Source organism: Panthera tigris, chromosome C1 (assembly GCF_018350195.1).
Source record: "Panthera tigris isolate Pti1 chromosome C1, P.tigris_Pti1_mat1.1, whole genome shotgun sequence".
In the NCBI taxonomy this organism is placed as follows: domain Eukaryota; kingdom Metazoa; phylum Chordata; class Mammalia; order Carnivora; family Felidae; genus Panthera; species Panthera tigris.
Window position 1 is genome coordinate 70,293,050 of NC_056667.1, and position 27,559 is coordinate 70,320,608.

The window sequence follows — 27,559 nt, forward strand, 5'->3', positions numbered from 1 at the left end:
AACAAAATTTGCTATCATGTAGGTCAATCATATTAAGTGCATACTGTTGTGCAGCCACGACTGCCGTCCTTCTCCAGAGCCCTTTCATCTCGCAAAATGAAAACTGTGTACCCATTAAACAAGGACTCCTGTTTTATTGGTCTCTCCAGATATCTATATTGTCTTTGGGGCTCTTAATTGGGATAACAGTGTATTAATTAGAAGAAAATCAAAATCTTGAAAATTCCTCATAATTAAAATGTTATGTTTCTGCCCCGTGTTGGGCATAGAGATTACTTTTAAAAAAGTAAAAATTAAAATCTTCTCCTCAAACATATTCAGTGCACCACCTAATATTAATAAAGTCCCTATTTTAAATAAAGGAAAGCCATTTTAATTTTAGGATCCAAGGAGAAAAAAATGTTCAGAATTTAGCAATGCTATTTTTCTAAAAGGGACATGTTTCTTTCCAACTTCCCAGAAAGTTTTGATAGCTAGATATTTTAAACAAAATAAACTTGGGAATTAAAAGGAAGATTAAGAGGAGCGCCTGGCTGGTTCTGTCAGTGAAGCATGTGACTCTTGATCTCCAGGTCATGAGTTCAAGCCCTGTGTTGGGCCTAGAGCCTACTTAAAAAAAAAAAAAACACCAACAACAAAACAAGTATATCTAAGAATTATCTGTAACCTCAAGAGAAGGGAATTAAGGAAAAGGATGGAAATATAAAGGCTTTAGAAATAAGGAACCGATAAAGGAAAATCTGGAGTTCTGTAACCTAAAGTGCCAGTATTTTGGTACCAACAGTTAATTATCCTAGAACTCTCTTAAGTATTGTACCATTCCTTGAATGAAAATGTTGAGATTAATAGCAAACCTACTGTTTGCTTTCTCTTTTTTTTTTAATTTTTTTTAATGTTTATGTTTGAGAGAGAGAGAGAGAGAGAGAGAGAGACAGTGTGAGTGGGGGAGGGACAGAGAGAGGGAGACACAGAATCTGAAGCAGGCTCCAGGCTCTGAGCTGTCAGCACAGAGCCCGATGTAGGGCTCAAACCCATGAGATGTGAGATCATGACCTGACCCAAAGTCGGCACCTTAACTGACTGAGCCACTCGGGCACCCCTGTTTGCTGCTGTTTCTAATGCTGTTATCATTTAGGGACTTAAAGGCATTTAAAGATGCTACCATATAATAATGGTGGGAATTTATTTTCCTTAGTATTTAGAAACTGTCAGGAATTCATTATTCCTCTTTCTGATTCCAATATTTGTGGGTTTGGTTTTTTTTCTCCAGACCACCATGCAATTAACTCAGTTCTTAACGCTGAACCTGGAGATAGCCGCAGACCCCACAGGCTGAGGGCTCAGTCCCAGAAGAGTGCCCTCCACCCACCACCACTGCAGACATTAATTGCAAGTTAGGCACCTGCTTCTGACTAAGCAGCTTTAGATCAGAGGTTTCCCACAAACCCCTCCTAGGGTTCAATTAATTTGCTAGAGCAGCTCAGAGAAGTCAGAAACTACTTACTGTTATCAGTTTATTATAAAAGAATGTAACTCAAAGACAGCCAGAGGGAAGAGATGCATAAAGCAAGATATAGGGACGGGGCTCAGCGCTTCCTCCTCTCTTCAAGCACTCCCCCAATCCCCACTTGTTCACCGGGAGCTCTCCATACCCCATCCTCTTGAAGTCCTGTGGCTTCATTAGGTAGGCATGATTATTTAAATCATTGGCCATTGGTGACTAAACTCCGTCTCCAGCCCCCCACCCTCCCCACCCCCGCTCCTTGAGGTTAGGAGATGAGACTGAAAGTTCCGAGTGTCTAACCAGCACCCATCCTTAGGTTACCTAGGGGCTTTCCAAAAGTCACCTCATTAACATAACACTTATGACATCCAAGAGTTTAAGGAGCTCTGTGCCCGGGATTAGGGTGAAGACCAAACACGTTTTTCCTATGATAAATCAAAATATCACACTTCATTTTTCTGTCTCATTTCCAGGTGGAAGCACCATTCATACCAAAGTTCAGAGGCTCTGGAGATACCAGCAACTTTGATGACTATGAAGAAGAAGATATCCGTGTCTCTATAACAGAAAAATGTGCAAAAGAATTTTGTGAATTTTAAAGATGGGCAACAAGATGACATCAGAGCTCACACTCAGTCTTTGCACTCTGTTGAGAGATCAGGTGGAGTCGAGACCGTCCTTGTTGAAGCAGTTACCTAGTTCCGTCATTCCAGCGACTGAGTGAGGTCTTTATTGCCATCGTCCGTGTGTGCGCTCTGCGTCCACCTATGTAACAAGGCACCGCTAAGCAAGCATTGTCTGTGCCATAACACACAACTAGACACCTTCCCGCTTCCCTCTGGTTGGGCTTTCTCCTCCCCTCCACCCATTTCTTCCTTTTTCATGTTCGTCGGGTTTTCTCCAAGCAGTGCTCCATTTTATTTTGTGGGTATTTCAGACGGGCAGTGTTATGGCTCTGTGATATTTGAAAGGAAGGGTAAGTGTTACCTTCGGTAGTTCTTGCCGTTATGGTTGTTGGTCGATGGCTTGAGGCTGTACGTCCAGTGATTATTTTTACTTTGAGTAGCTCAGACTCAGTTTTGCCAAAACTTCTGACAATTTTTGAAGACAGAGTGTCGTATCAACAAGGCAATTTATACAAAACAAAACAAAACAATACCTTTTGCAGAACTCACCGCTCTGGTGAGACATTTGGATAGACTAATATAGAGTAGCTACACCCGGCAATTTGGATTTCTAGAGATCAGAGGTTCCGTCTCCCTTCACCACCTTTTGTATTTTCCTCCTGGTGAGTAATCGGGTGACCACCTGTGCAGTGTGACACATGCAGCTCACTCACAGGAGAAACTAAAGCTGTGGGTCCCATCACTTGGTAGGGGACCATCACTTGGTCATTGCTGTAGGGATTAGGGCTTTAAGATTTCTACACCTTCGCTCCTCCGTAAGGATTTTAGCCAGTATTTTGACAGAACGCGACTGATGAAGAAAGGGACAAATTTTTTAGTTTCTCAAGTCCTCCTTGTAAATTTTTTACGGGAAAAAAAAAAAAACGAACTAAAAAAGATCATTAATGTGGACAATTACTTTGCTGAGTCCAACAAATGGCTTGATGCTTGTAAGTAGTGTAGAGACACTCTTATTTATATAGGGATTTTTCTGTTTGTTTTGCTTCGCTTTGTTTTGTCACGGTTAAGGACAAAAGGAGTTGTTGCCAGGTTATTCCAGCATACAGTATCTGTCAGCCCGAGGGAGAGGCACTGTTGTAGCTTCAGCGTTCATCCTATGCCTCATCCACGAGGAAAAGGGACAAAGTTTTTAAAACTGCCACAACTGTATTTTAATTTTGAGGTGTGATAGTTTTAGACACGTTAGAATTTCCAGCCTCTTTCCGTACACAGCATGTATGATCATGCAGATGCAATGTTAGCATTTGAGTTTAATTTTTTTTTAATTCTTTTTTGCCAACAGCATTGCTGTCAGTGGAAATTTCAAGCATTTTTGCACAGTTAGTTCCACGTTTGTTGAGAATCCATGGCTTAACTCTGTTTTTTAAGTATTTTTTTCTTTGCTTTTAAATTTTCCCATCTGGTTTTATCTCCGTGTGTCAGTGACCTATCTTAAAACAACACACCAAAAGAGCTGAAAGTAAACTCTGTTCATTTTTTATGATCAATTTACATGCATATAAGTTGAGTTGTTTTTAATCAGACTGATCTTAATGTATATAAGCATTCTATTTGCTTCATTATTGGTGCCGGTCACTGACAACTTCTTTATCTCCGTACCACACTCTTGTAAAACCTTTGAAGACATTGAAAAAGCCTGTCTGGGATGTTCTCTGCATCCATCTGTACATCTTTTGGTTGTCAAGTGTTCCTGCATGGTTATGTCATTTAAGAGCTGATAACTGATTTCAGTTGGTCCACTTATATTTAAAATGTGCAAGAAAAATATGATATACTTTGCTGTATCAAGTTTTATGTGACAAAAAATATGTCATTCATGTTAATAAATTTAAACCATCATTTCTATAAAATATTTTCATTCGGTTTTTTTTGGCCCAAGAACATGCTGATCGTTGTATTCTATATGTATGCAACAAATTCCATGGTAGCTTTATTGTATATTATTGTAGAATTATTTTAATAAATCATGGGGATGACAATTTGATTATTACATTTTAGTTTTCAGCAATTAAGAAGATTTCTCTAAGTTCTAAAAAGACGTTTTAAATAAAATAACTACTTGCCCTGCACAACTTGCTGTAGAATCTGCCTAGGTAGATGACCTCTCGGCATGCGTTGGTTTTGAGGGCTACTTAGCCATTCCCATTTCTCTCTCCACTTAAAGGACATGAGCAAGCTTTCAGATATGTCAAGGGAGTCTATTTCCAACCAATTAAGGATGCGGAATTAGAATATCTTCAAGTTATATAAAACTCCCAGTTTCAGCCACAATTTAGCCAAGAACAGGATGAAAATTTGAATAAGAAATCAGTGGAATGAATCAGTGTTTAACCTCAGATTACATTATTTGAAGCAGAAGAAATTACATTTTTCCTCAGTAAATGATAAGGAGATGGCACTGCAGAGGAGGGACCCCTTGACTCAAAGTCAAGACATCTGGGTCTCAGGTCTGGTCTGTCACAATCGGCATGACCTTGGCCTCAGCTCTCTCTTCTACAAAATGGAAGAATTCCATTAGGCGGTTTCTAAGGTCTTTTCTAATTTTCACATGTCATGACAAAATTCTTTTTCTTTGACACTTTGAAGGGATAATGTGCTTTGAAGTAAATCTCGGTAAGGTGATATTTTAGGGCATCTTTCTTCTCCTTATCTCTTACAGTGTTCTTACAATTTTTTGAATATCATAAGGACCTTATGTCTGTTTTGATTCCTTCCTCCTTCACTGATGCTAAATATCCAACTGATATCAAACTGTCAACCTACCAAAAACAGATATTGTGGCTTGTGGGTATTGCTGTCTTGTTTTTGATATGTTCTTGTATTGACTGCCCATTGGCCTGAAAATACTCATCATAAGCCTAAAAAAAAAAATCATTTTTCTTTCCCACTGACCGTTTTATCTGCTTGTTGTAAGAATCAAATGAAATAATGTATGTGAAAGCACCTTGTAAACTGTAACCTATCAATGTAAATGTTAAGGTGTGTTGTTATTTCATTAATTACTTCTTTGTTTAGAATGGAATTTCCTATGCACTATTGTAGCTAGGAAATGCTGAAAACAACTGTGTTTTTTAATTAATCATAACAGCAAAATTAAAGTATCTTCAAAGGATGAAATGGTGTCTTGAGTTCTATTTGGTGCCCTTATCTCTTGATTTCTTTTCCATGGATACTACAGATGCCTATAGGTTTCTAGTTTCTATGTATTCATGCTGGTCTTTGGTGATGGGAACAGAGTAATAGGGGAAGAATGCCCACCAATCTAGTCCAACTGAGTATATATTAAGAAACTACTAGATTCATTCCATACTTTCTAAAAAGTGTTTCTACTTCCTCATGCTACTAGTCTAACTTACTCTTAACTTAATGTTGAAAATTTACATATTTAAATAACTGACACTGCAGGAGCCCTCATCCTTATATTGGAACAATGCACTATGAATTTTTACCTTTTTCTTCAGAAGTGTTGTTGAGGTTCATAGTACCTCTTCCGATTTTAGCTAACTGATTGGTATGTGTTTCTACAGTTGTCCTTGACCTCAAGAAATAACTTTCTAGGTATTTAACACCTTACCATTTTTTATTGTTATCATTGTTACTGCAAACATTTACAAATATTGATGTACTTTATAATATCATGTTTACTATTTTTACACCAGTGCTTTCTTTATTTTATCATTGTCAGGGCTTAATACAAAATACCAGTTTTCTCATTTCCTTATACAACCAATTATAAAATTCTAGCCATATCTTCACTCACCCTAAATCATCATTTGAAATCCATTTAAATTTTTTCTTATGCACAAATATTGGATGTGAAGTTAAATGGCTTTCGTTTCAGCCGTCCTGAACATTTTCTATATGCTTTTTTTAATAGCCTTTGACAAGGGCTCTCTGATAAGGGCTGAATTGTGTTCCTTCAGAATTCATATGTTGAAGTACTCAGAATATGAGTAGCTCAGAATAGGACTGTATTTGAAGGTAGGACCTTTAGTTAGGGTAAAATGAGGTCATATGGATGGGCCCTAATCCGATTATGACTAGTGAATTTACAAGAAGACATTAGGACATAGAACACACAGACGCAGAAAAGACCACAGGAAGACCTAAGAGGAAGGCGACCATCTATAAGCCAAGGAGAGGGGTTTCAAAAGAAGCCAACCCTGCTGACACCTTGATCTTGGACTTCTAGCCCCTAGAACTGTGAGAAAATAAATTTCTGTTGTTTAAGCTGCCCGCTCTGTGGTAGTTTGTTATGGCTGTCCTAACAAACTGGTACACCCACCGCGGTGTTCCCATGTGTACACGATATTCCCATGGTGAAGGGCTTGCACTGATCTCACTTCAAATGCTTTAGAATTGGCCCAAACTGAAATAATTTACCATAAGCAAAAACCAAGCAAACAAAAAAAGTATGTCATTGTGGTCACAAACCTCAATGCACCTGTTTTCTTATTTCTCTTCTCTTCTGGAATATAAGCAGGAAACGGAAAACACTAGCAACTGAGCATAGGGGAAAGCATGGGTGGCTGAAAGCACTTCTAACTCCGGGTCAGACTTACCCTCGGCATCAAGCTATGCCAAGCAAGCTTTTTGAAGCTGTGCTAGTACAACCTAAAACTGAACAAATCATTAAATTTAGAGCCTCTGCGCAGCTGTTAATGGTGATGTTGATGAAATGGCCAAAAGGAAAGTGGGAATGAGGATAAAGTAGTGGTGAGGAAACCCCAGTTGGTCTGTCATCTGATTATTCGGTGGTTAGTAATGCTCGCAGTAAATGATTACCTAAACGTGTTAATTTTCTATTGCTAGTATAATAAATTGCCACACAGTTAGTGGCTTAAAACAACATAAATTTATTATCTACCAGCTCTGGAAGTCTGATATCAAAAATGAGTCTCATTGGGTTAAAATCAAGGTATCAGCAGTACTGGATTCTTTCTAGAGGCGCTGGGGGAAAATCTCTTTTCCAGCTTCTAGAGGCTGCTCACTTTCCTTGACTTGTGACCCCATCCCTCCATCTTCAAAGCCAGCAATATTGGGCTGCATCCCACTGACATCCTCTTCTGCCTCCCTCTTTCACTTTTAAAGACCCTAGTGATTACATTGAGCCATCTGGGTATACAGGCTGTTCACCCTATTTTAAGATCAGCTAATGAGTAACCTAATTCCCCTTTACCATATAACTTATCACATTCACAAGTTCTGGAGATTTGGACATGAACATCTCTGGGGCAGAGAGAGGACAGGGAGAAATTATTCTGCCTACCACACCTAATAATTTCACTTTAGGTGGAAAATATGGTTATGTCTAAGGTGGAATTAGAGACAATCTTTTCACGATTCAAAGAGAACGTGGGCTTCCCGAAGTGTAGTGGTTAGCATGCAGTGAATTTTCAAGTACGCTATCACAGAACTTGAGTAGCAAATCAGTTCTGAGTGCCTTGAAAGGTACTCATCACTACAGCAAAAAACCCAAAAAAAACCACAAAAAAACACACCACAATTGTATGTCACTACCCACCAATAAAAAGACGAAAATTAATAACACTGATAATACCAACCGCTGGTGAAGATGGAGAGGAACTGGATGGAACTGTCCTGCATTGCCAGAAGGAATATAAAGTGGCACAGCCACTTTGCAAAAAACAGTTTGTCAGGGGCGCCTGGGTGGCTCAGTCGGTTAAGCATCCGACTTCGGCTCAGGTCGTGATCTCACAGCTTGTGAGTTCGAGCCCCCTGTTGGGCTCAGTGCTGACAGCTCAGAGTGGAGCCCGCTTCCGATTCTGTGTCTCCCTCTCTCTCTGACCCTCCCCCGCTCATGCTCTGTCTGTCTCTTTCTCTCTCTCTCTCAGAAATGAATAAGCAATAAAAAAATTAGATATTAAAAAAAAGTTTGGCAGTCTGTATAAAGTTAACCATTCACTTATCATAGGATTGGTTACCCATTCTATTTCTATGTGTTTACTCAAGATAATGAAAACATATGTTCATAAAAGGTATAAGTGTTCAACAACTTTGAAACAGTCCCCAAATGACAACAATTCAAACAGCAACAGATGAACAGATCAACAAATGGTGCTATATCCATACAATGGAATACTACTCACCAATAAAAAGGAACAAGCTACAGATACAAGCGGCAACATGAGTGCACATTTGATTGTCTACACCTGTCAAAACTCATTGAACCAGGTACTTAAAATGAGTGCACGATACCTTTGTAAAGGTGATTTAAAAAAAGTATACAAAGAAAATAAATTTTAGTGTAGATACAATTATAACAGGTTAGTGATCTAGAAGATAAAGTTCAGGAAATCTCTCAGAATTTATATACCAAAGATAGAGACAGAAAAATATGAGAGAAAAGAAACATGGTGAGTTAGCCTCAAGACATGATAATTGTCTAAAGTTTTAAAAAGAGGACACAGAAAAATGGAAAAGTAATGTCTCCAAAGTTCTGAGGGATTTTTTTTAACTTAGAATTATACACCTAGGCAAACAGCTGTTTCACTGCAAGGTGGGGGGGTGGGGAGTGGGGGGAGGGAGGGGGCGTTACTTTCATTCCCAAGCACCCTAGCCCTCTAGCGACCAGATAGGCCTGGCTAGTGGAAAGTGATGGTAAAACACTGGAAGGAGCAGAAAGGTATAACCAGAGTGTTTCCCTCCCTATCTCTCTCTGTGATCTGTATCATCTCTGGAGTCTTCTCCATTGTCCCAACTTCTGGTCACTGTCATCATCCTATGTTCCACTAGGTAGTCCTGGTTTTTGAGCTCTGTGAACCCTGGCTCCTCCTTTTTTCCTCCAGTCCACAGCTGATAGAGCTCTCTGCTGCTGCTCGTCTTTGGGTGACTTTACCATTTTAATGTCTGTCTTTATTTTTAGCTGCTTTTATAAAGGTTTTTCTTTAATGTATTCTTTAGTGTTTATTTATTATTTTGAGAGAGAAAAGAGAGACATGATCAGGGGAGGGGCAGAGAGAGAGGAAGACACAGAATCCGAAGCAGGCTCCAGGCTCTGAGCTGTCAGCGCAGAGCCTGACACAGGACTCAAACTCACAAACCGTGAGACGATGACCTGAGCTAAAGTTGGACACTCAACCGACTGAGCACCCAGGCGCCCCTATAAAGTTTTTAATAATAATGTGACCAATGCTCTTTTTGTTATATAAAGTGAAGCTGTTGGACTCTATTTTTCCATCACCTATGTGACCAATTTCTTCTATTAAATGTCCTCTGTTGAAATACCTAGAATGGTTTCTGTTTTCTTGGCTGGACTCTGATTGATGTTCCCATTATCATCAGTTGTATTCTACATTGTGCTAAAGGATTGTAGCCATCACAGTAAAAGAAGAAAGAACAAAGGTGATCTTAGCCATCACAGTAAGAGAAGAAACAACAATGGTAAAATAAAGGCCACTCCAAAGAAAATATATTATATATATATATATATATATATGTATATATATATATATGTATATATATATATATATTTTTTTAACCGAAGATATCAATTAGGAACTTCTAAAAGTGTATGGGAAGAAAAATGGTCCCACAAGGAAGAAATAGCTTCTGGAAAGCTTAAAGAAAATACCCCCCAAAAAACATCATTAGGAATAAAAATGAAATAGACACAGAAGAGCTTTAAAAATTCTGGTCATGGTAGAATTTAAATGACATACAAACCCTTCTTTTCTCTTTTGCTCCAAAACATATAGAAATGATAGAATATATTTTAAAATATCTTTAAGGACATAGATTGTATTCAAAACAAAATCAACAGGGGTGCCTGGGTGGCTCAGTCAGTTAAGCGTCCAACTCTTGACTTCGGCTCACGTCACAATCCTGCAGTTGGTGAGATCCAGCCCTGTATCGGGCTCTGCGCTGACAGCAAAGAATCCCTGCTTGGGATTCTCTCTCCCTCTCTCTCTCCCCCTATCCCGCTCACGCTCTCCCTCTCAAAATAAATAAATAAACATTTTTAAAAAATCAATATCTCCACAGACCAGAAACAGAATGGAAAACGCATGGTGGTGAGTGGAGAGGACTCCACAGACTTAACTAACATACAGAGAAGATTTTTATTACAATGAGATAATTACAGAATGCAGAATAAAAAGACGAAGAGATTAAAGAAAATTCAAAAATGGTAATAGATACTGAGAACAAAGATGATCCACTACTGGCATCCTGAATTTTGAAATTAATGAATGAAACAGAAAAAAATATTCAAATATATGGCACAGAAACTTTTCACTAAAATGAAGCAAAAAACTGAATTTACTTATTGAAAGAAGGCACTATTTTTTAGGGGGAAAGGACACAGAGCCTTCAACACCAAGCCATGCTCCAGGGAGGGTTTTGAACTCCAATGAAATTTTATGCATAAGAATTCAGTCACCTTCAAGGTGGGGGCAGAATCGGACTGGCCTCAGATATCTCCATAGTTATACTTGTGCCAAAAGACAATTAAACAATGGCTATAAAGTTCTAGGGGAAAGAAAGTACTAGCCAAAATATTACACCCAGCCAAGTCGCTTTTAATTTAAAAGCATGAGTCAAGTCCCTATTAATAACCAAAAGAAAAAAATTGAAAACCTATGGGTCCTTCATATCCAACTCGATATATAAATCAAAATAAAGAACTTAGTAATGAAGAAGCAGTGACAAAAAGCCCCTGGTGAACCCTGAATCTGTCTAAATGTCATACTAATTATAAGCAGCTATGGTAAGTAAAGCTATAGAACCAAATATAAGCATTTTAAACCTGAGCAAAATCAGAGTAAGATAACTAGAAAAATCAGAAGATGGGGAAAGGAAGGGAGACTTGTAATTTCTCATCTTTTATTGCAGGAAGTCAACTAACAGAATCTAAAATTAGTACATGCGGTTAAAGAAGATAACGACTAACTTCTAGATGATTTTTCATAATTTTGTCACTACTTTGTGGTTTTCATTTCTACTTCTTCAACTTCTTTTTCTTGTGTTAAATTCAATTACATTTATTTTCAGTTCAGTTTCTTTTGGTGAATTAGATTTTATAACATAAGTGAAATTAAATTGAAGGCTTTCTGTTAAAGAATAAGATCTAACATATAAATTGCGTGCTATCTAGTGATGTGTCACTCCATCTCTCTGACCTTCTGTCTCTACACGTGCATAGGAAGAGGCCTGGAATGTTACTCGTGGTGTGAGACTTGGGGTTATTTTATAATTTCTTCCTTGCATTTTGCTGAATTGCTTGCATTCTTTTTTTTTTTTAGTGTTTTTTATTTTATTTTTGAGACAGAGAGAGACAGAGCATGAGCAGGAGAGGGGCAGAAAGAGAGGGAGACACAGAATCCGAAGCAGGCTCCAGGCTCTGAGCTGTCAGCACAGAGCCCAACACGGGGCTCGAACTCACCGACTGTGAGATCATGACCTGAGCCGAAGTCATGCTCAACCGACTGAGCCACCCAGGCGCCCCTGCTTGCATTCCTTATAAGGATAAAGTAGTTAATCAAAAGTAAATAGGAACACTGAAATTTTTAACCATTTTTTAAAAATGAAATATTATGAGACTCACTCTTAGCAATTAAGTCATTTTCATCAGAGTTCTGTCTCCTTAAGAAATCCAAACTCTTTCTTTCAAGATTAAAAATGAGATACTCTATCACTGATAATGCTTTTGAGCAAACCAACAGATATCACTGAAATGGCCTCATGAGCATTATCATTGCCGTGAAGAAATGTTTCCATCTCATTCATTCCTCATTCCCAAGCTCACAAGCACCCTTCTCTTTAACAGCCAGACCATTGCCATATGGAAAAAGAGATTCTTTACTTCACTGCCCATTTCTACAGAGTACACTGAAAACTCATACTCAATGAGCACAACCAACTTGTTACTAAATTTTTTACTATTTTCTTTATACTAAGTCAAAGTCAGGAAGCACACAGCTGAGTTAAGTGCAGACTGTTCTCTCTGAATAAATCATGTGGTTCCTGGCATCCAAAAAAAGCCTCTTTCATTCAAGTAGCAGTGTCCCTCTTTGTTGCTTACTGATCTGTGGATAACCTCATTCCTGTCTATACCATGGCTCAGTAAGTAATCGCAAACCAAACCAAAGTTTTCTTCCTGCATCGGCAGAACACATATATTCAATACCTAAAACCCGACGTAGAATCTCCTCAGTGGTCTTACCTACATTATTCTAGATAGCATGCTAGTGATTTTTTTTTTTATTTTTCTTTCCCTTAATACATACTTGTTGGTCATTGGAGGCTGGTTTTGCACACTTCTTAATAAAATGTGATTGGTAATAATTCTTGCTATGTGAGGAAGACCATGAGTCTTGCTTTTGTACTTCTGGAATTGAGAGTAGTCAAGATTCTCTCATGAGCAAGTAACAGACCACACAATGCAAAGCAGCTTTGTCAAAAAAAAGGGAAGCCGTGAACTCGCACGACCGGGAAGTCTGAGGGGGGACTTCTGTCACAGTAAGGTCTCAAAGACCAAACTATATCATCAAAACTCTGCCCCTCTCTTAACCTGTTGGCCCAGCTTTCTTCAGTATTAACTTCATCCTCAATAGGCACTCTCCCTGGGGCAGAAAATAAAACCACCAGCCACTCCAGGCTTGCACTTTCAGAAGTGGGTGTGGTCCCAGATGAGGGAGACAGAGATCTCTCAGGCACTGTGTAAATCCAGAAAGGGAACTCTGACTGGTCCAGCCTGGGTCAGAGCCTACGTCTGTGCGTGGGCAAGGGAATATACAGAATTGACAGCCTCAACAGAATTACATGGGCTGGGGGAGGGATGGTTTTCCAAAGAAAGGTGTGCTGGTCAGACAGGGGAAAAAAGTGGATGTTCACCAAAATCTTCCACATTGTCAACAACAAAACCAACAATTTTGTATGGAAAAGAATTATTTTGTGTTCTGGAAAACCTTTGTGTTTACCAAAGTGATGGGTATAAAAACTTCACTGCCACTTCTTAAGAAATGATCCTATAAACAACATCAAGGGCAAGGGGCAAATGACCGACCAATCCTACAAAATTCTTTCAATTCAAATGTGGTTCAACCTCAGGAAATCAATCATTACTGTAATTAACTACATTAGCATTCATTCCATTTTTAAAATATCTTAGTAAACTGTGAATAGAAGAAAGCTTTAGGAACGTGGTACTGGTAATATATAAGAAAACTATCACACATATTTACTTTACAGTGAGATATTAGAAGCATTCATATTTAAGTGAAGAACAAGACACCATTATTATTCAACCTTTTCTTGAGACCTTAGTCAATGCAATAACATCAGAAAAATAAACAGGCAAATAAATGGGCAAATGTGCCTACATTTAATTTTTTTTAATGTTTATTTATTTTTGACAGAGAGAGAGACAGAGCATGAGCAGGGGAGGGGCAGAGAGAGAGGGAGACACAGAATCTGAAACAGGCTCTAAGCTCTGAGCTGTCAGCGCAGAGCCCAATGTGGGGGCTTGAACTCACAGACCGCGAGATCATGACCTGAGCCGAAGTCGGACGCTCAACCCACCGAGCCACCCAGGCGCCCCAAATGTGCCTACGTTTAAAACGTAAGACAATAGGGGTGCTTGATTGGCTGTCAATTAAGCGTCCCCACTTGAGCTCAGGTCATGATCTGACAGCTCATGAGTTCGAGTCCCGCATCGGGCTCTGTGCTGATAGCTCAGAGCCTGGAGCCTGCTTCAGATTCTGTGTCTCCCTTTCTCTCTGCCCCCTCCCTTGCTCATGCTCTGTCTCTCTCAAAAATAAAAATAAACGTTTAAAAATAAATAAAATAAAATAAAATCTAAGACAGTAAGTTGAAAAATTACTAGACTTAATAAGAGAGCAGAGTAAGATGACAAAGCACAGATCAACCTACAAAAATCAATAATTTACTCTTATGATTTAAATGATTATAATTGGAAATGTAATTTTTAAAACCCAACTCATAATATCAACAAAACTCTTATGATACCAAAGACTCAATGTAACAAAAAAGGAGTAAAATCTGACTGAAAACAACTGTAAATCCTTATAGAAGAATATAGAATATAACTTGAATAATATAGAGAAAAATTATGTTCCTAGATGGAAAGAGTGATAAAGACTCTCTCTTTGACCAAACTTTAATCGGGGTCCTTGAGCCCTCTTTTCAACTAGACCTCATCCTTGAGCCCTGTCTTCAGCCTGCCTACCCCAGTTTTAGAAGAATCCTCTTAAGTTAGTTTAGTGAGAATCCTTGATATCTGATCACCATGGTCTTCCTTCAGCAAGAATCCTGTTAAGTCAGTTTATCAAGAATCCCCCTACCCTTGATGTCTCCCTCCTCTCAGTAATTTTTCATCCACCAAACCCCTCCCATTGCTCATTGGCTACAAATCCCCTCCTATCTTCGTTGTATTCGGTGTTTAGCCTAATCTCTTTCTCCCATTGTGATACCCTTAACATCTATTGCAAAAGTCCTGAATAAAGCCTTCCTTACCAGTGTAACGAGTGTCCCAATAACTTTTTCTTCAATGAAAGTCAATATTATAAAGAGTTTCTTCAAATTAATCTATAATTCAATGTTTTCCAATCAAAATCCTGGACAATCTTTATGGACTTTACCAACATATTCTCAATATTCCATGAAAGCATACAAATATAAAATTTCACAAGATGCTTTTGTAAAATAACAAGGAAAGGTAAATTGCTCTGCATGTCTAAAGACTACAATAAAAACAATATGGTACTGGTGAGGTGCCACATAAAGCAGATCAACAGAAGACAACAGTTCAAAAATAGTTCCAAGAATATACAGAAGTTTACAATCTGATGAAGATTGCATTTCAAAGCAGTGAGGTGGGGGGAGAAATTAATACACATATGGTGTTGGGACTACTGGCTATCCATTCGAAAATTTTAATAAGTATAACAAACATTGAACTAAACTCCAGATGGATTAAAAACAAAATATAAATAATAAAAGTACACATTAGAAAAAATCAGAATAATGTCTGTGTAACTTAGAATATATATGCATCTCTCTAAGCAAAACCCAAAACCCTGAAGCAATAAAGGAAAAGCCTGAACACTATAAATTTAAAACATAAATTTAAAATGTATGAAGAAACCTTCATAAACAAAATTTGAAAATAAATAAACTCTGAAAGAAAATTTTGAAATATATATTACAAAGGATTAATCTCCACTATACATAAAAAGAGTTCTAGCAAAAGTGAACTCAACTTAAAGTTGGAAAAAAAAATATGAATAATTCATGGCAAAATATAAATGGCAAATTCCAGTCATATTAGGAATCAGCATGAAGTGAATACAAGATGATGAAACAATGTAAAAGATTAGGGAGTGGAGGAATCATTGATCATGTGTAAGAACTCAGAGAGGTTGTTTCCTATGCATTGTTTCATGGCAAGTTGTGTGGGGATTGGGGTGAAAAGCAACAAATATAAAGATACAGAAGATGTGGAATATAAGAAATGGTGAGATCAAACCAAGAGTTCAAGGACAAGAAATCCCACGTGAAAACAGAGCAGCAGATCTAGAAAGCAATTGGTCCAAATTGGAGTCCAAAAATGAAACATGCATGTTAAAATATGGTGTGGCTTTTGAACAATGATGGAGTATAAGAATTCATTTTTATTTAACACCAGGCACATTTTATCTTTTGTGGTAGATAGAATAATGACTCCTCATTCATGTCCAAATCCTTGGAATCTGTGCCAATGTTAACTTATATGGCAAAAGGAACTTTACAGACGTGACAAAGATTAGGACATGTGAGATGGGGAGATTATTTTTACTTTTTTTAAATGTTTTTATTTATTTTTGATACAGAGAGAGACAGAGCATGAGTGGGCGAGGGGCAGAGAGAGAGAGGGAGACACAGGATCTGAAGCAGGCTCCAGGCTCTGAGCTGTCAGCACAGAGCCCGACGCGGGGCTTGAACTCACAGACTGTGAGATCATGACCTCAGCTGAAGTCAGACGCTTAACCCACTGAGCCACCCAGGGGCCCCAAGAGATGGGGAGATTATTATGGATTGTCCAGGTGGGCCCAATCCAATCATATGACTGTTTCATAACAGAGAACCTCTCCAGGCTATGATCAGAGAAAAATGTAATGAAGGAAGAAGGATCAGAGAAATACAATGACTGGCTTTGAAAATGGAGGAAGGGGACACCTGGGTGGCCCACCCAGTTAAGTGTCTGACTGTTGATTTCAACTTAGGCCATCATCTCAAGGTTGTGGGATCAAGCCCTGTGTCAGGTTCTGCACTGACAGCACAGAACCCACATGGGATTCTCTGTCTCTCCCTCCCTCTCCGCACCTCCCAGGCTTGGGCTCTCCCCCTCAAAAATAAATAAAAAATATACTTTAAAAAAAAGAGAGAGAGAAGAAAATGGAGGAAGAAGCCGCGAGTCTATGCAGGTGACCTATAAGAGCTGGAAAAGGCAAGAAAATAAATTCTCCCCTAGAATCTCCAGAAGGAATAGCCCTGTAAACACCTTGAGCCCAGTGAGACCCCTGGAGGACTTTTGACTCCCAAAACTTTAGATTTGTGTTGAGTAAGCCACGAAGCAACTGTGGTATTCAAATTTGTTACAGCAGCAGCCAGGGGCTAATGCCCTCTGCAAGGGGCAGGAATCATGACATTGACCTTTGGCCCTGCAGTGAAAAATATTTCATAGTCAAAGCAGCATAAATGTATTTTTGATTCTCAACCTTTTAGACTCAACCTACATATATTATAAAATAAGACTTGAATATGGTTACAGAATAGAAGGTAAACATTAATTATCCAAATGACAGAAATTAGAAGGTGGAAGGAGTGGTGGAGAGAAGTGCCCTTACCTGACAAAATAGGAACTCAGAGATATCACTGAAAAGTTGTTGGAATAAGAAAGAGATTGAAGTATAAAATGTGAAGTTACACAAAGGTAGCGACAGAAGAACTAAAGATAGTGTTAATTAACAAAGATTAGGATGAAAAGGGGGAAAATAACATGTAGTGGCATAATATCTAAAATGGAAAAACCAGCAAATAACAATATCAATGTAACAGAGTCACAAACTTTACTTCGCACATCACTTAGAGCAGAGAAAATGTAACTCCTTTGCTCCTTATCAATCCAGTCCCCCTCCCAACCCCACACCCTCTGGCTAAGGGAAGAAACAGTTTTTATATTATTTGACTAAAAGCATACTCCAGACTAATAAATCAAGCCATAACTTTAGGAAATATTCAGTTTTTTCTGAGAGTTTCCCCCCTACCTGATCCCCTCCCTGAGATAATGTGTCTGCAGGAGGGGGTGGGAGTTGCGATTCACTCGTGTGTCCTCACTGCACTGGGAAGGGGGGGGGTCCTACCTCATGCTGGACCTTGGGTGTAACTGGCATCTGCAGCCCTTTGGTATCGTGTGCCCTGCATTTTTCAATGTGGTTCCTTTGTTAAGCTCTCCCATATGCCAGGCACGATGCTAGGCGTGAGAGCCTACATCATCGGCTCTTCTGGGTAAGGTACCCCCATGTGCTCCAGCCCTGTCGAGCTCCCCCTCATCTCAGCTCACAGCATATTTTGTCCACATTAGACATTTGGCTGCCCTCTGCAGTGATCCTCGGGCACAGTAGTTCTGAACATATGGATGCACCGCCATCTGTTGTGAAATTGCCACGGGTATGTCACTACTAATGATTAAAATAGCAAACATCCTCCATGATTCAAGTAATCCTTTTAATGGCAAGTTCCCAATGACTTGCTGTCTAACACATTTTCTTGAGCGAGCAGAAGAGGAGATATGGTAGCGATGTCTCCACAAACCCCCAGGGGAGTATGTCACCCACGGGAACATCACCAGAGTGATGGTAGAAATGTCCAGGATTGCTGACATGCTTAATTTGCAGCAGGTCCTGTGCTCTCACATGCTCTAGTGTTACTCCTGAACTTCATCTCACCAGATTGGCCTTCCCAGTCCTGAAAGGCAGGGGTTGGGTATTACACCCCTTTGGATCAACGTGACAGTCCCTTCACATAACGTGTGTTGATTTGTTTCCCAAATGTTGGCCTGAGAATACTCTGGATAGGCTAACATAAGCTCTCCATTCTGGCACTCAAGCACAAAAATTAGATTTTACAGCTATTCTATATCAGCAGCATCATAAGTAGAGCAAAGTGTGGGCTTTAAAATAACATCTACCGGAATAATATCTTGGCCCCATCATTTACTGCTTGTTCAGAAATGAGCAAGTTGCTTGGCCTCACTGATGCTCAGTCTCTTCACTTGTAAAGTGGAGATTTAAGAAGGCAAATAAAATTGAAACCAGTTAGGGACGCCTGGGTGGCTCAGTCAGTTAAGCATCCAACTTCGGCTCAGGTTATGATCTCATGGTTTCTGGGTCTGAGCCCCGCATCAGGCTCTGTGCTGACAACCCAGAGTCTGGAACCTGCTTGGGATTCTATGTCTCCCTCTCTCTGCTCTATCCTCCCTCCCATCCATCCCCCACCTCCCTCACATTCTGTCTCTCTCTGTCTCTCAAAAATAAATAAACTTAAAAAAAAAATTGAAGCCAGTTAAAAAAAGAAAAGCATAGGAACGCTTGGGTGGCTCAGTCGGTTTAGCAGCTGACTTTGGCTCAGGTCATGATCTCACGGTCCATGAGTTTGAGCCCCGCCTCCAGCTCTGTGCTGACAGCTCAGAGCCTGGAGCCTGCTTCAGATTATGTGTCCCCCCTGTCTCTCTCTGCCCCTCCCCCACTCACACTCTGTCTCGCTCTCTCAAAAATAAATAAAGGTGAAAATAAATAAAAAAAGAAAAGAAAAGAAAAGAAAAGCATTTAAAGCATCTAACATACTTCCTGGTTCACAATAGGTATACAGTGAATGTAAATTCCTTTCCCTCTCTCCATTTCCCTCAAGGAGCAGCAGGAGATAATACATACATGGACACAGGAGAAGAGAAAACCTCAGGCATCAAAAAAGTGATGTCTGGGGTGTCTGAGTGACTCAGTCGGTTGAGCATCTGACTCTTGATTTCAGGCTCAGGTCATGATCCCAGAGTCGTGGGACCTGCATCAGGCCTCACATTGGGTCTGGAGCCTGCCTAAGATTCTCCCTCTCTTCCTCTGCCCTTCCCCACACACACCCACTGCACATGCGTGTGCTCTCTCTCTCTCTCTCTCTTTTTCAAAAAAAAAAAAAAAAGATATCTGGTAACTGTCGTCCAGGAACTGGCTTTATTTTTTGTCCCTGGGTCTGTACTAGTACAGTTGGGCAGATTGGGAGTGACCGTGGGACTGTCCTTGAGCTGATCTTCCCCCCAATTCTTCCAGTCAGTCTACAGGCTTTGCTGGGGGCTCTGCTGGCCAGGCTTCCTGTGAAGACAAGTGCCCCTTTGTGCCTGTTCCTTCCATTTTTAGAAAGATGACTAATCTCTCTGTCTGAGAGAAATGCCTTGTAAATTGTGGTCCTTGCCCAGATCTATGACTAAATTGCAGGAGCCTGCAAGGTTCACAGGGTCCTGGCACTTCCTGAGATGGCGTTGTTGTGGGATTAGAAGCAGGACCTAGAGTGTCTTTCCCCTGTGCATTTACACAGAGAGAGTCTTCAGACCTGGGAAGAAACACCTAGGGATCACCAAGGAAAGGGGCAAAGCATTTATCTACTCAAGTTAACCTCTTTTTCCCTGAAAAATCTTTTTTTTTTAAATGACACATTAGCCAAGTCTTGCTCTTTTGTCTGGGTCACGGGGAAAATCACGTTATTTTAGAAAGGAAATGAAGTGGCATTTCTTGGCAGCCAATTTTGAATTCTGCATTTTAAATCATTCAAAGAGCTTCTGCAGCTGGCGGAAGATAGAAACTTATTTGAAGAGACGAATGAGAAACTCATCAAAGAATTACAACTCCTTGGGGTAATTTTGATCATAAATAGGACAGATGCCATCTGTGTAGCATGGTTCCTTCATTCATTCATTTGTTCATTCAGAAATATTATTAGGCGTGTCTGTTGCGAGGGCCCTCTGCTAAGTACTCATGTCACAAAGACGCTAAGACACGAAGATAGGAGACATGTACATGAGCAAATAATTAAAGCCACACGAGACAGGTGCAGTAAAAAATGCATAAGCAAAGCACAATGACTGCTGGGAGGAAGGGCTGTGGAAAGGCTGCAGGGAAGGAGTCGGGGAACATTTCACCATTTAAGTAAGCCCTGATTTTCAGGGTAAGGAGGAATAATAGGTCTCTAGGTGGATCAATGGGAAAGGGCATTCCGTCAAAGGGACCAGTGAGTGGTAAGCCATATCCCATATACAGGGAACTGCAATTAATGTTCTGTAGTACTGAAATACCAGACAGCAATGGAAAAGTGGTAAGAAATGAGGTTGGAGAGATAATGCTGGGTCACCACATGAGAGGCATGGAATGCTATATTATGGACTAAAGTCTAAAGACTTCATCCTGTAGGTTATTGGAAATCACTGAATAATGTTCCACAGAAGTGAAAGAAGATGTGATCTAAGTTGCATTTTAGAGCATAGGCTGGAATCAGGAAGAATGGATCCTCAGAGATGAGCAAAAAGAGTGTTGAGGCACCTGGGTAGCTCAGCAGGTTAAGAGGCTGACTTCGGCTCAGGTCATGATCTCACAGCTCATGAGTTCAAGCTCCACATTGGGCTCTGTGCTGACAGCTCAGAGCCTGGAGCCTGCTTCCGATTCTGTATCTCCCTCTCTCTCTGCCCCTCCCCCACTCATGCTCTGTCTCTCTGTCTCTCTCAAAAGTAAATTTAAAAACATTACAAAAATTTTTATTACAAAAAAGTATTATAATAATCCAGGAAAGAGGCAATCACAGCCCCAAGGGCAAAGGAAGGGGCAGACTGTTAGGACTTGGTGACCATTGGACTAGAAAGTGAGGGACTACCAGGTCTCAGGCTCAAGAAGCAGATTTGTGCAGAGGGAGCATGAGTCACTGTGGCTGTTGAAAATATAGTTGGGGATACAGTTGTCAGCAGATCAGAGAAATCTAAATAAACAGATCGCTTTGGGAGTCATCATGCACAGTACAGGTGGTAGTTGAATCCTTAAGCATAATGAGATCATTTCCAGGGGGAATATACAGAGCAGAGGTTATAAACGGACAGCTCAAGGCCAAATATAGCAATAGATATGTTTGGCTTGGCTCACACAATGCTTTTAAAGATTAAAATTTATTGCCAATATTTAAAGGCTGTGGAATGTAACAAAGAAACAAAAGCTCTGGCTTCTCTGAAAAATCAAAAGATTTGGCAACACTGGGCACACATTCTCACATAACCACAATTGGCCGGTTGATCAGCCAGGGTTCCTTTAAAAGGGGCCCCAGCCCACCGCTTCGTCTCCCGGTCCAGCTTCGCTCACTGACACCACCTGTTTGGCCTCTGAAGGCCTGGTTTGCAAGGGGAGGGCTACAAAACAACCACAGTAAGGGCCAGCAGCAGCAGAGCGATGCTCCCCAAACTGCACCCAAAGATAGACACATCCAAATGCCCAAACCTGTGAAGAGGTTAAAGTACATGGCAAAGGGGGCAGCAGATGGAATCAACGTTGCTCAGAGTATCGTGGATTGCCCCTGTGGGCCCAATCTAATCGAAAAGTCTTCACACGTGGAAGAGGGAGACAGACGAGGAAGCCAGAGTGATGCAGCAGGAAAAAGACTCAGGCCAGTGTTGCTGGCTTTGAGGATGGATGAGGGCCACGAGCTTCTAGAAGCTGGGAAAGGCAAGGACACAGACTCTCCCCTGGAGTCTCCAGAAGGAAACACAGCCCTGCTGACACCTTGATTTTAGACCTGTGTTGGACTTCTGACCTACAAAACTGTAAAATAATAAATTTGGGTGATTTCAAGCCACTAAGTTGGAGGTTATGACAGCCATAGAAAACTAATATGTGCCTGACAGAAAATTAGTAACCAGGGAAAGAGACAGAAAAACCAGACAGGGAAGAACCAGAGGGAGTATAGTTAGATAATCAAGAGAGGACTTATTTTTAAGAAGATACCATCAAATGACACTGAGATGGCAAATCCAGTTCTGAGGCAAAGGGTGAAATGTACCTATAATGCCCAAGTCTAGGGGCATATCAGAATCACTCAGGAACACTGTTAGAAATATCAGTTCCTAGGGGCCGCCGTGGGCTACTGCTCTAGGCTCTGATACGGAGCCATGTTTAGCCATCTCTGAATGAGATGAACTGGACCTTTACTAGATTAAATGAGTACTTCATGTTTGTTGACACAGCTCTTACTCTTAAGGCTCCTTGTAGCCTTTTAGCAGAAGAAAACCCATTTGAAATTTAATGCCACATGTTATTAAAGCTATTTATCTGCGTGATTTTTATCCCTATGTGGATAATAAACTCCTTGCAGGCGGTAGGTGCTTGCCAAATATTTGCTGAGTGCATAAATGAAATGGATGCAGCCACTGGAGAACTCTGTTGTTTTCTAAAGCTAGCAGGATGAGCAGAGATCATTTATCTCTTAAGCCTCTATAAATTATACAATTCAGATTATTTATGCATGTTCATTTGTTATATGGGTGAAGTTGTAATTTTCTACTTAGATGCCTAGAATCCTCCACTACTTGTCTGGTCATCAGAACCAGCCAGGATTAATTCTCAGAGGGGCTCCTGGAACAGTGTGACGAGGTACTTCCATTCACAATCTCATTCCCGAAATGGCCTTAGGTAATAGTACACTATCTTAGATAAAATGAAATCTACCTTTAACCTAATCCTGGGGTTGCAGAGAAAATTCCAGTTCAATACTTACAGAGTGGGCCTAGGAGACTGGCCTCTGAAAATTATTGAGCGAAGAGTACCAGCCTCGGAGTCACAAAGGCCATCCTCCACTTAGTATAACTCTGATGGTCCGGGTGTGACATCAGTGTGGGCCCTGGACACACTGGGTGACAGAGGCCAGGAGCAAATTACCAGGGCCAAGGAGAGTGTTGTGCTGCTATAGTTCCAATGCAGGGGGAAAAAATCCAAAATCTGTTGGTGGAAGGCCAAATTCTGTTACTAGAATTCAAGCAGAACTTTCAGGCAAAAGGGAGAGCCTTGAGCTGAGATCTAGAAAGTGGAGTCTAGAAGATTCTGAGAAACATCCTGCTTCCTAGGAAGAAGGGTTATCAATCAACTGTGCGGAGAGTAATAAGAGTGGCTGACAGAGAGTGCTATATATGCATTCACGTCAGGGATGTCAAGAATGAGTATGACAGCATTGAAATAGTTGGGACGGAAGCCAGGTTGCAATGAGTTAAGAATATGCTTTTGAAAAGCTCAGATGAAACGGGAAAGTAGGTCAGGGTGCTAGAAAGAAATGCCATAATAAAGGAAGATTTTTATTTTGTTACTATGTGCTTGGTTCTATTTTAAGGATTAAGGGGACTTGAACATACATACTATCTGAGGAAGGGAGAGGCTTAAAACACAGGAAAGAAAATGATTTTTAAAAACTGGAACAAAGATGGAGCTGAGGTGAAGAGATGGGACCATCAACACTAGGCACAGGTAGAGTTAGTCCATAAATATTTATTGAGAACTTACTATGTGCCAGGCACTGTCCTAAGTGCTGGGAATAAACAACACAGACACAGGCATAGTCCTCCTCTGGTGACACTTGCAGTCTAGAAGAGTGTGCTTTCTTTCAGTCCCCTTTAGTTGTGAGTGACAGAAGCTCAAGCCCCTTAAGAGTAAAAGAGAGTTAACTCGCGCAGATGAACAAATCCAGGCATGGCTGCCTCCAAAGATTTATCAGAATATTACGGGATTGTCTCTGTCTCCCACTCTGTTTCACTTTTCTCATGCAGTCTGTACCCATGTGGTAGCAAAGACAGTGCCCACCATCTCCATCATTATATGGTCTATAAGGCCCAGGGTCTCAGTAAAATAAATAGACCACATCTCAATGTCTCTGCCAAGAGTCTTTGGATTGACTCTGAGGAGGCAAGGTGCCAAAGGGGACAACTCTGAAGATGCAGAGAGGTGAGAATGGGAAGGTTGATATCTAGCAAACTGGTTTTCTCAGAAAATCAGAGGCCAGTGCCTACACAGAGAGGGCGGGGGCAGAGTAAGTTAGGAGGTTTGTGGAGAAGGATTAAGCTTTTTTTTTTTGAAATATGAAGATTTAAATAATTGATTCTTTGCAAACACTATAGGTGACATTCCTTGCCTATCAAGCAGATAATGGAAGACACGTACAAATGTATACAGTATGTAAAAACACATTAAGTTACTATCACAGAAAGAGAGCACATATATATGCAAAAAAGACTTGTGGTTAATTCTTTCTTTTTATCTCTGAAAGATTTACTTCCTTCTGCCCATTCTTGCTTCAGATCATACGATAACAAAAACAGGAGTGGATTTTCTTCCACCACCCCTCCTGTAGGATTAAGCTTTTGAAGAGGGGTGCCTGGGTGGCTCAGTCTGTTGAGCATCAGACTGTTGATTTCGGCTCAGGTCATGTTCTCACAGCTCGTGAGTTCGAGCCCCACATCAGGCTCTGCTCTGACAGTACGGAACCTGCTTGGGATTCTTTCTCCCCTCGCCCCCCCACCTCTCAAAATAAAGAAACTTGAAATTTTTTTTTTTTTAAAGGTTTGGAAGAGTAGCTGAGGAATATAGGAAAAGGAACAGACCCTTGACAAAAGGATCATTAAGGGTTAACTGATTTTGAAAACCATGTATTTGTCACGGCCCTAATCTGCACAGTTATACAATTTTCTCTGCAGGCTCAGCCCTGAATAATGATAGCCATGGCCATTTGTGTAGAAAGGCACAGTGAGGAGCCCAATCTTCCTCCCCATTCTGGGGCAATTTGGCTATCAGGCAGACACCCAGGAGCTGTATTGTACAAAGGCTCCGAAGTCTCTCAGGAGAAGTGGGAAAGAAAGACAGAGGATGGACTTGTAGGACACTGACTTTAGGTAATGCGATCCTCCCACGTCTCAGGAAACCACCCATTAAGGACAAGACACTCAGTGGGTGGCATGAGGATGCCCAGTGCTTGGATCCCTCCTGGACCCCAGCTCCTTGAAAATGAAAAATGTGCCGCTCGCACTTCTGGCTGGCACCTGGCAAATGCTTCAGGCCCTGCCCCTGATATATTTCTCCACCTTTAAATGGTTAAGGAACTAAGTTTTATTATGTTCCCCCCCACCCCAAATTCCTGACACTTTCAGTCTGATGTCTCATTTAGCCCTCTCATCATATTGAGAAGACGGGTATTATTTCCCTAGTAGCATAGAAGAGGATGCTAAACTTGCTCAAGGTGACGCAGCTAGCAAGGAGAGGGCCTGGGGTATGTAAGGCCGTGCTTTTTTGTCTGTTATGTGCGCTCCTGTTTTCCATCACCGCGCCTCCTAGAACACGGTTTGCTACACTGGGGCCAAAGATTTCTGAAGGTCTTTGTTGATGAACCTGAAAGACATGCTGGGTGAAATAAGTGAGTCACAAAACAACCAATATGATGATTCCACCTACATGAGGTACCTAGAGCAGTAAGTTCATAGAGACAGATGTCTCTATGTATGTCAAATGTATTCTCAGGGTCTGTGAGAATGCTTTCTTCCTTTAGAGGGCCTTTAATTTGCTTCAGTTCCAGAGACTTTGGCCTGAAGAACTGTGCTCATGTGCGGGAAGACACCTCTCTGTCCCGAGCAGGTGTTGACAGGAACTTCAGGAACAAATCCTAAGCCTGTCATGGTGTGGGTTATGAAGGACACAGGCCACCCTGGCTAACCATCGCGGTACCTTTGCCAGGGATATGTTGGAGAGGGATGGCAGTGGCTTCGAAGGAAGCCAGGAAGAGACATGTAAGCTGCGAAGTGGAAAATATCAAGAACGATAATAATTGCAGCAGGAAAAAACAAAACAAAACAAAACAAAACAAAACAAAACTTCATTGCCTTTCAAAGGGCAAAGTCCAGGGGGCTGGGAGCTTCAGTCTAACACTCGAGGAGGCCCAAACCAAACAAGTGTCACCCTGTCCCACGCTTGGTCCCAGGACCAATGGAAAAATGAGATTAGAAGGTTAGGGCTACATAGAATGTTACACTTAAAAAGCACCTCTACTTTTCAAAAAAAATCTTTTACTCCTTCCAAAAGCACCTCCAGTAAGGTATTATTAAGGCCATCTTCAAGGGAAAGAAGCAGAGCTTGGAACAAAAGGTTAAAGCAAGATAGTAGCAGGGGCAGAATCAGTCACAGGACCTTCCAGTCCAGGTTGCTTCCACTGAGCCCACTTGAAGTACTGAAGACATCTCCTTGAGTTACCTAGTTAATATATTTTCAGATCAATGTGCTATTTTCTCCTCCTGCAGTGAGTCAACAGATGTTTTACAAAGCAATATTCTGTACAATGGAACAAAGGTCTTTGATACTCTACATTGAGTTAATGGGAAGTTTTCTCTGACTCCTCACCAGGTGAGGCCCTCCCTTAAATAAAGTCAAATACGTAATTTGCTTTCATTGCTGTGGTGAGCACAGCTAAGGCTTTGGAAACAGAAGGAAAGAAAATAAGACTTTGGAAACCACTACATTCGTTAAACAGGGAATGCCCTTCCTTTGGTCCTTCCCACCATGTTTTGTTTTCTGGACGACCCCCCATTAGAGCTGTCCATACCCATCTAGGGCAGAGGCAATGAACGGGCAGCACTGGGGCTAGCACCACTGGCTGATAGGATTTGTCTGACTTCCACAATCATTGAGAGTTTTTCCCCCATGTGTTTTAAATATTTACTTAGTAACCAATATTTAAAATGTGTTTAAGACAATTTAAAAAAAAAATCGAATTTCAGACCCAATTCAAAAACAAACAACATGATTAGAAAATGAGGAAAGATTTGAACAGACATGGCTCCAAAAAAGATATACAAATGGCCAATAAGCACATGAAAAAATGCACAACATCACTAATCATGAGGGAAACAAAAATCAAAAGCACAATGAGATACCACTTCACACCCGTTGGGATAGCTAATTATAGAAGGAGGAGGAGGAGAAGAAAAGAAAATAACAAGAGTTGGTTAAGATGTGGACAAATCGGAGCTCCTGTGTGTCACTAGAGGGAATGTAAAATCAGGTGGCCATTGAGGAAAACAGCATGACAATTCCTCAAAAATATTTAAAATAGAATTACAACACAATCCAGCAATTCTAATTCTGAGCATATTACCCAAAATAAGTAAAAACAAGAACTCAAACAGCTATTTGTCCTCCCATGTTCATAGAGCATTACTCATAATGGCCAGAAGATGGAAGCCACCTAGAAGTCCAATGAGGGACAGATGGATAAACAAAATGTGGTATATGCAAACATG

The 27,559-nt window shown here is 40.6% G+C and overlaps 1 protein-coding gene and 1 long non-coding RNA gene across 4 annotated transcripts in view; one reads left to right on the top strand and one right to left on the bottom strand.

The window, feature by feature from the left end:
- PRKACB (protein kinase cAMP-activated catalytic subunit beta) overlaps window positions 1-5,302 on the top strand; it is a 125,557-nt gene extending 120,255 nt beyond the window's left edge. For all 3 annotated transcript variants that reach the window (XM_042997678.1, XM_007079187.3, XM_042997679.1), the window contains one exon: window positions 1,978-5,302. In XM_042997678.1, the coding sequence (XP_042853612.1) occupies window positions 1,978-2,103 (126 nt within the window). In that variant the 3' untranslated portion in view covers window positions 2,104-5,302. The remainder of the gene's footprint in view (window positions 1-1,977) is intronic.
- Window positions 1-27,559, bottom strand: part of LOC122241473 — a 102,698-nt gene that overhangs the window by 40,027 nt on the left and 35,112 nt on the right. The window lies entirely within an intron of this gene.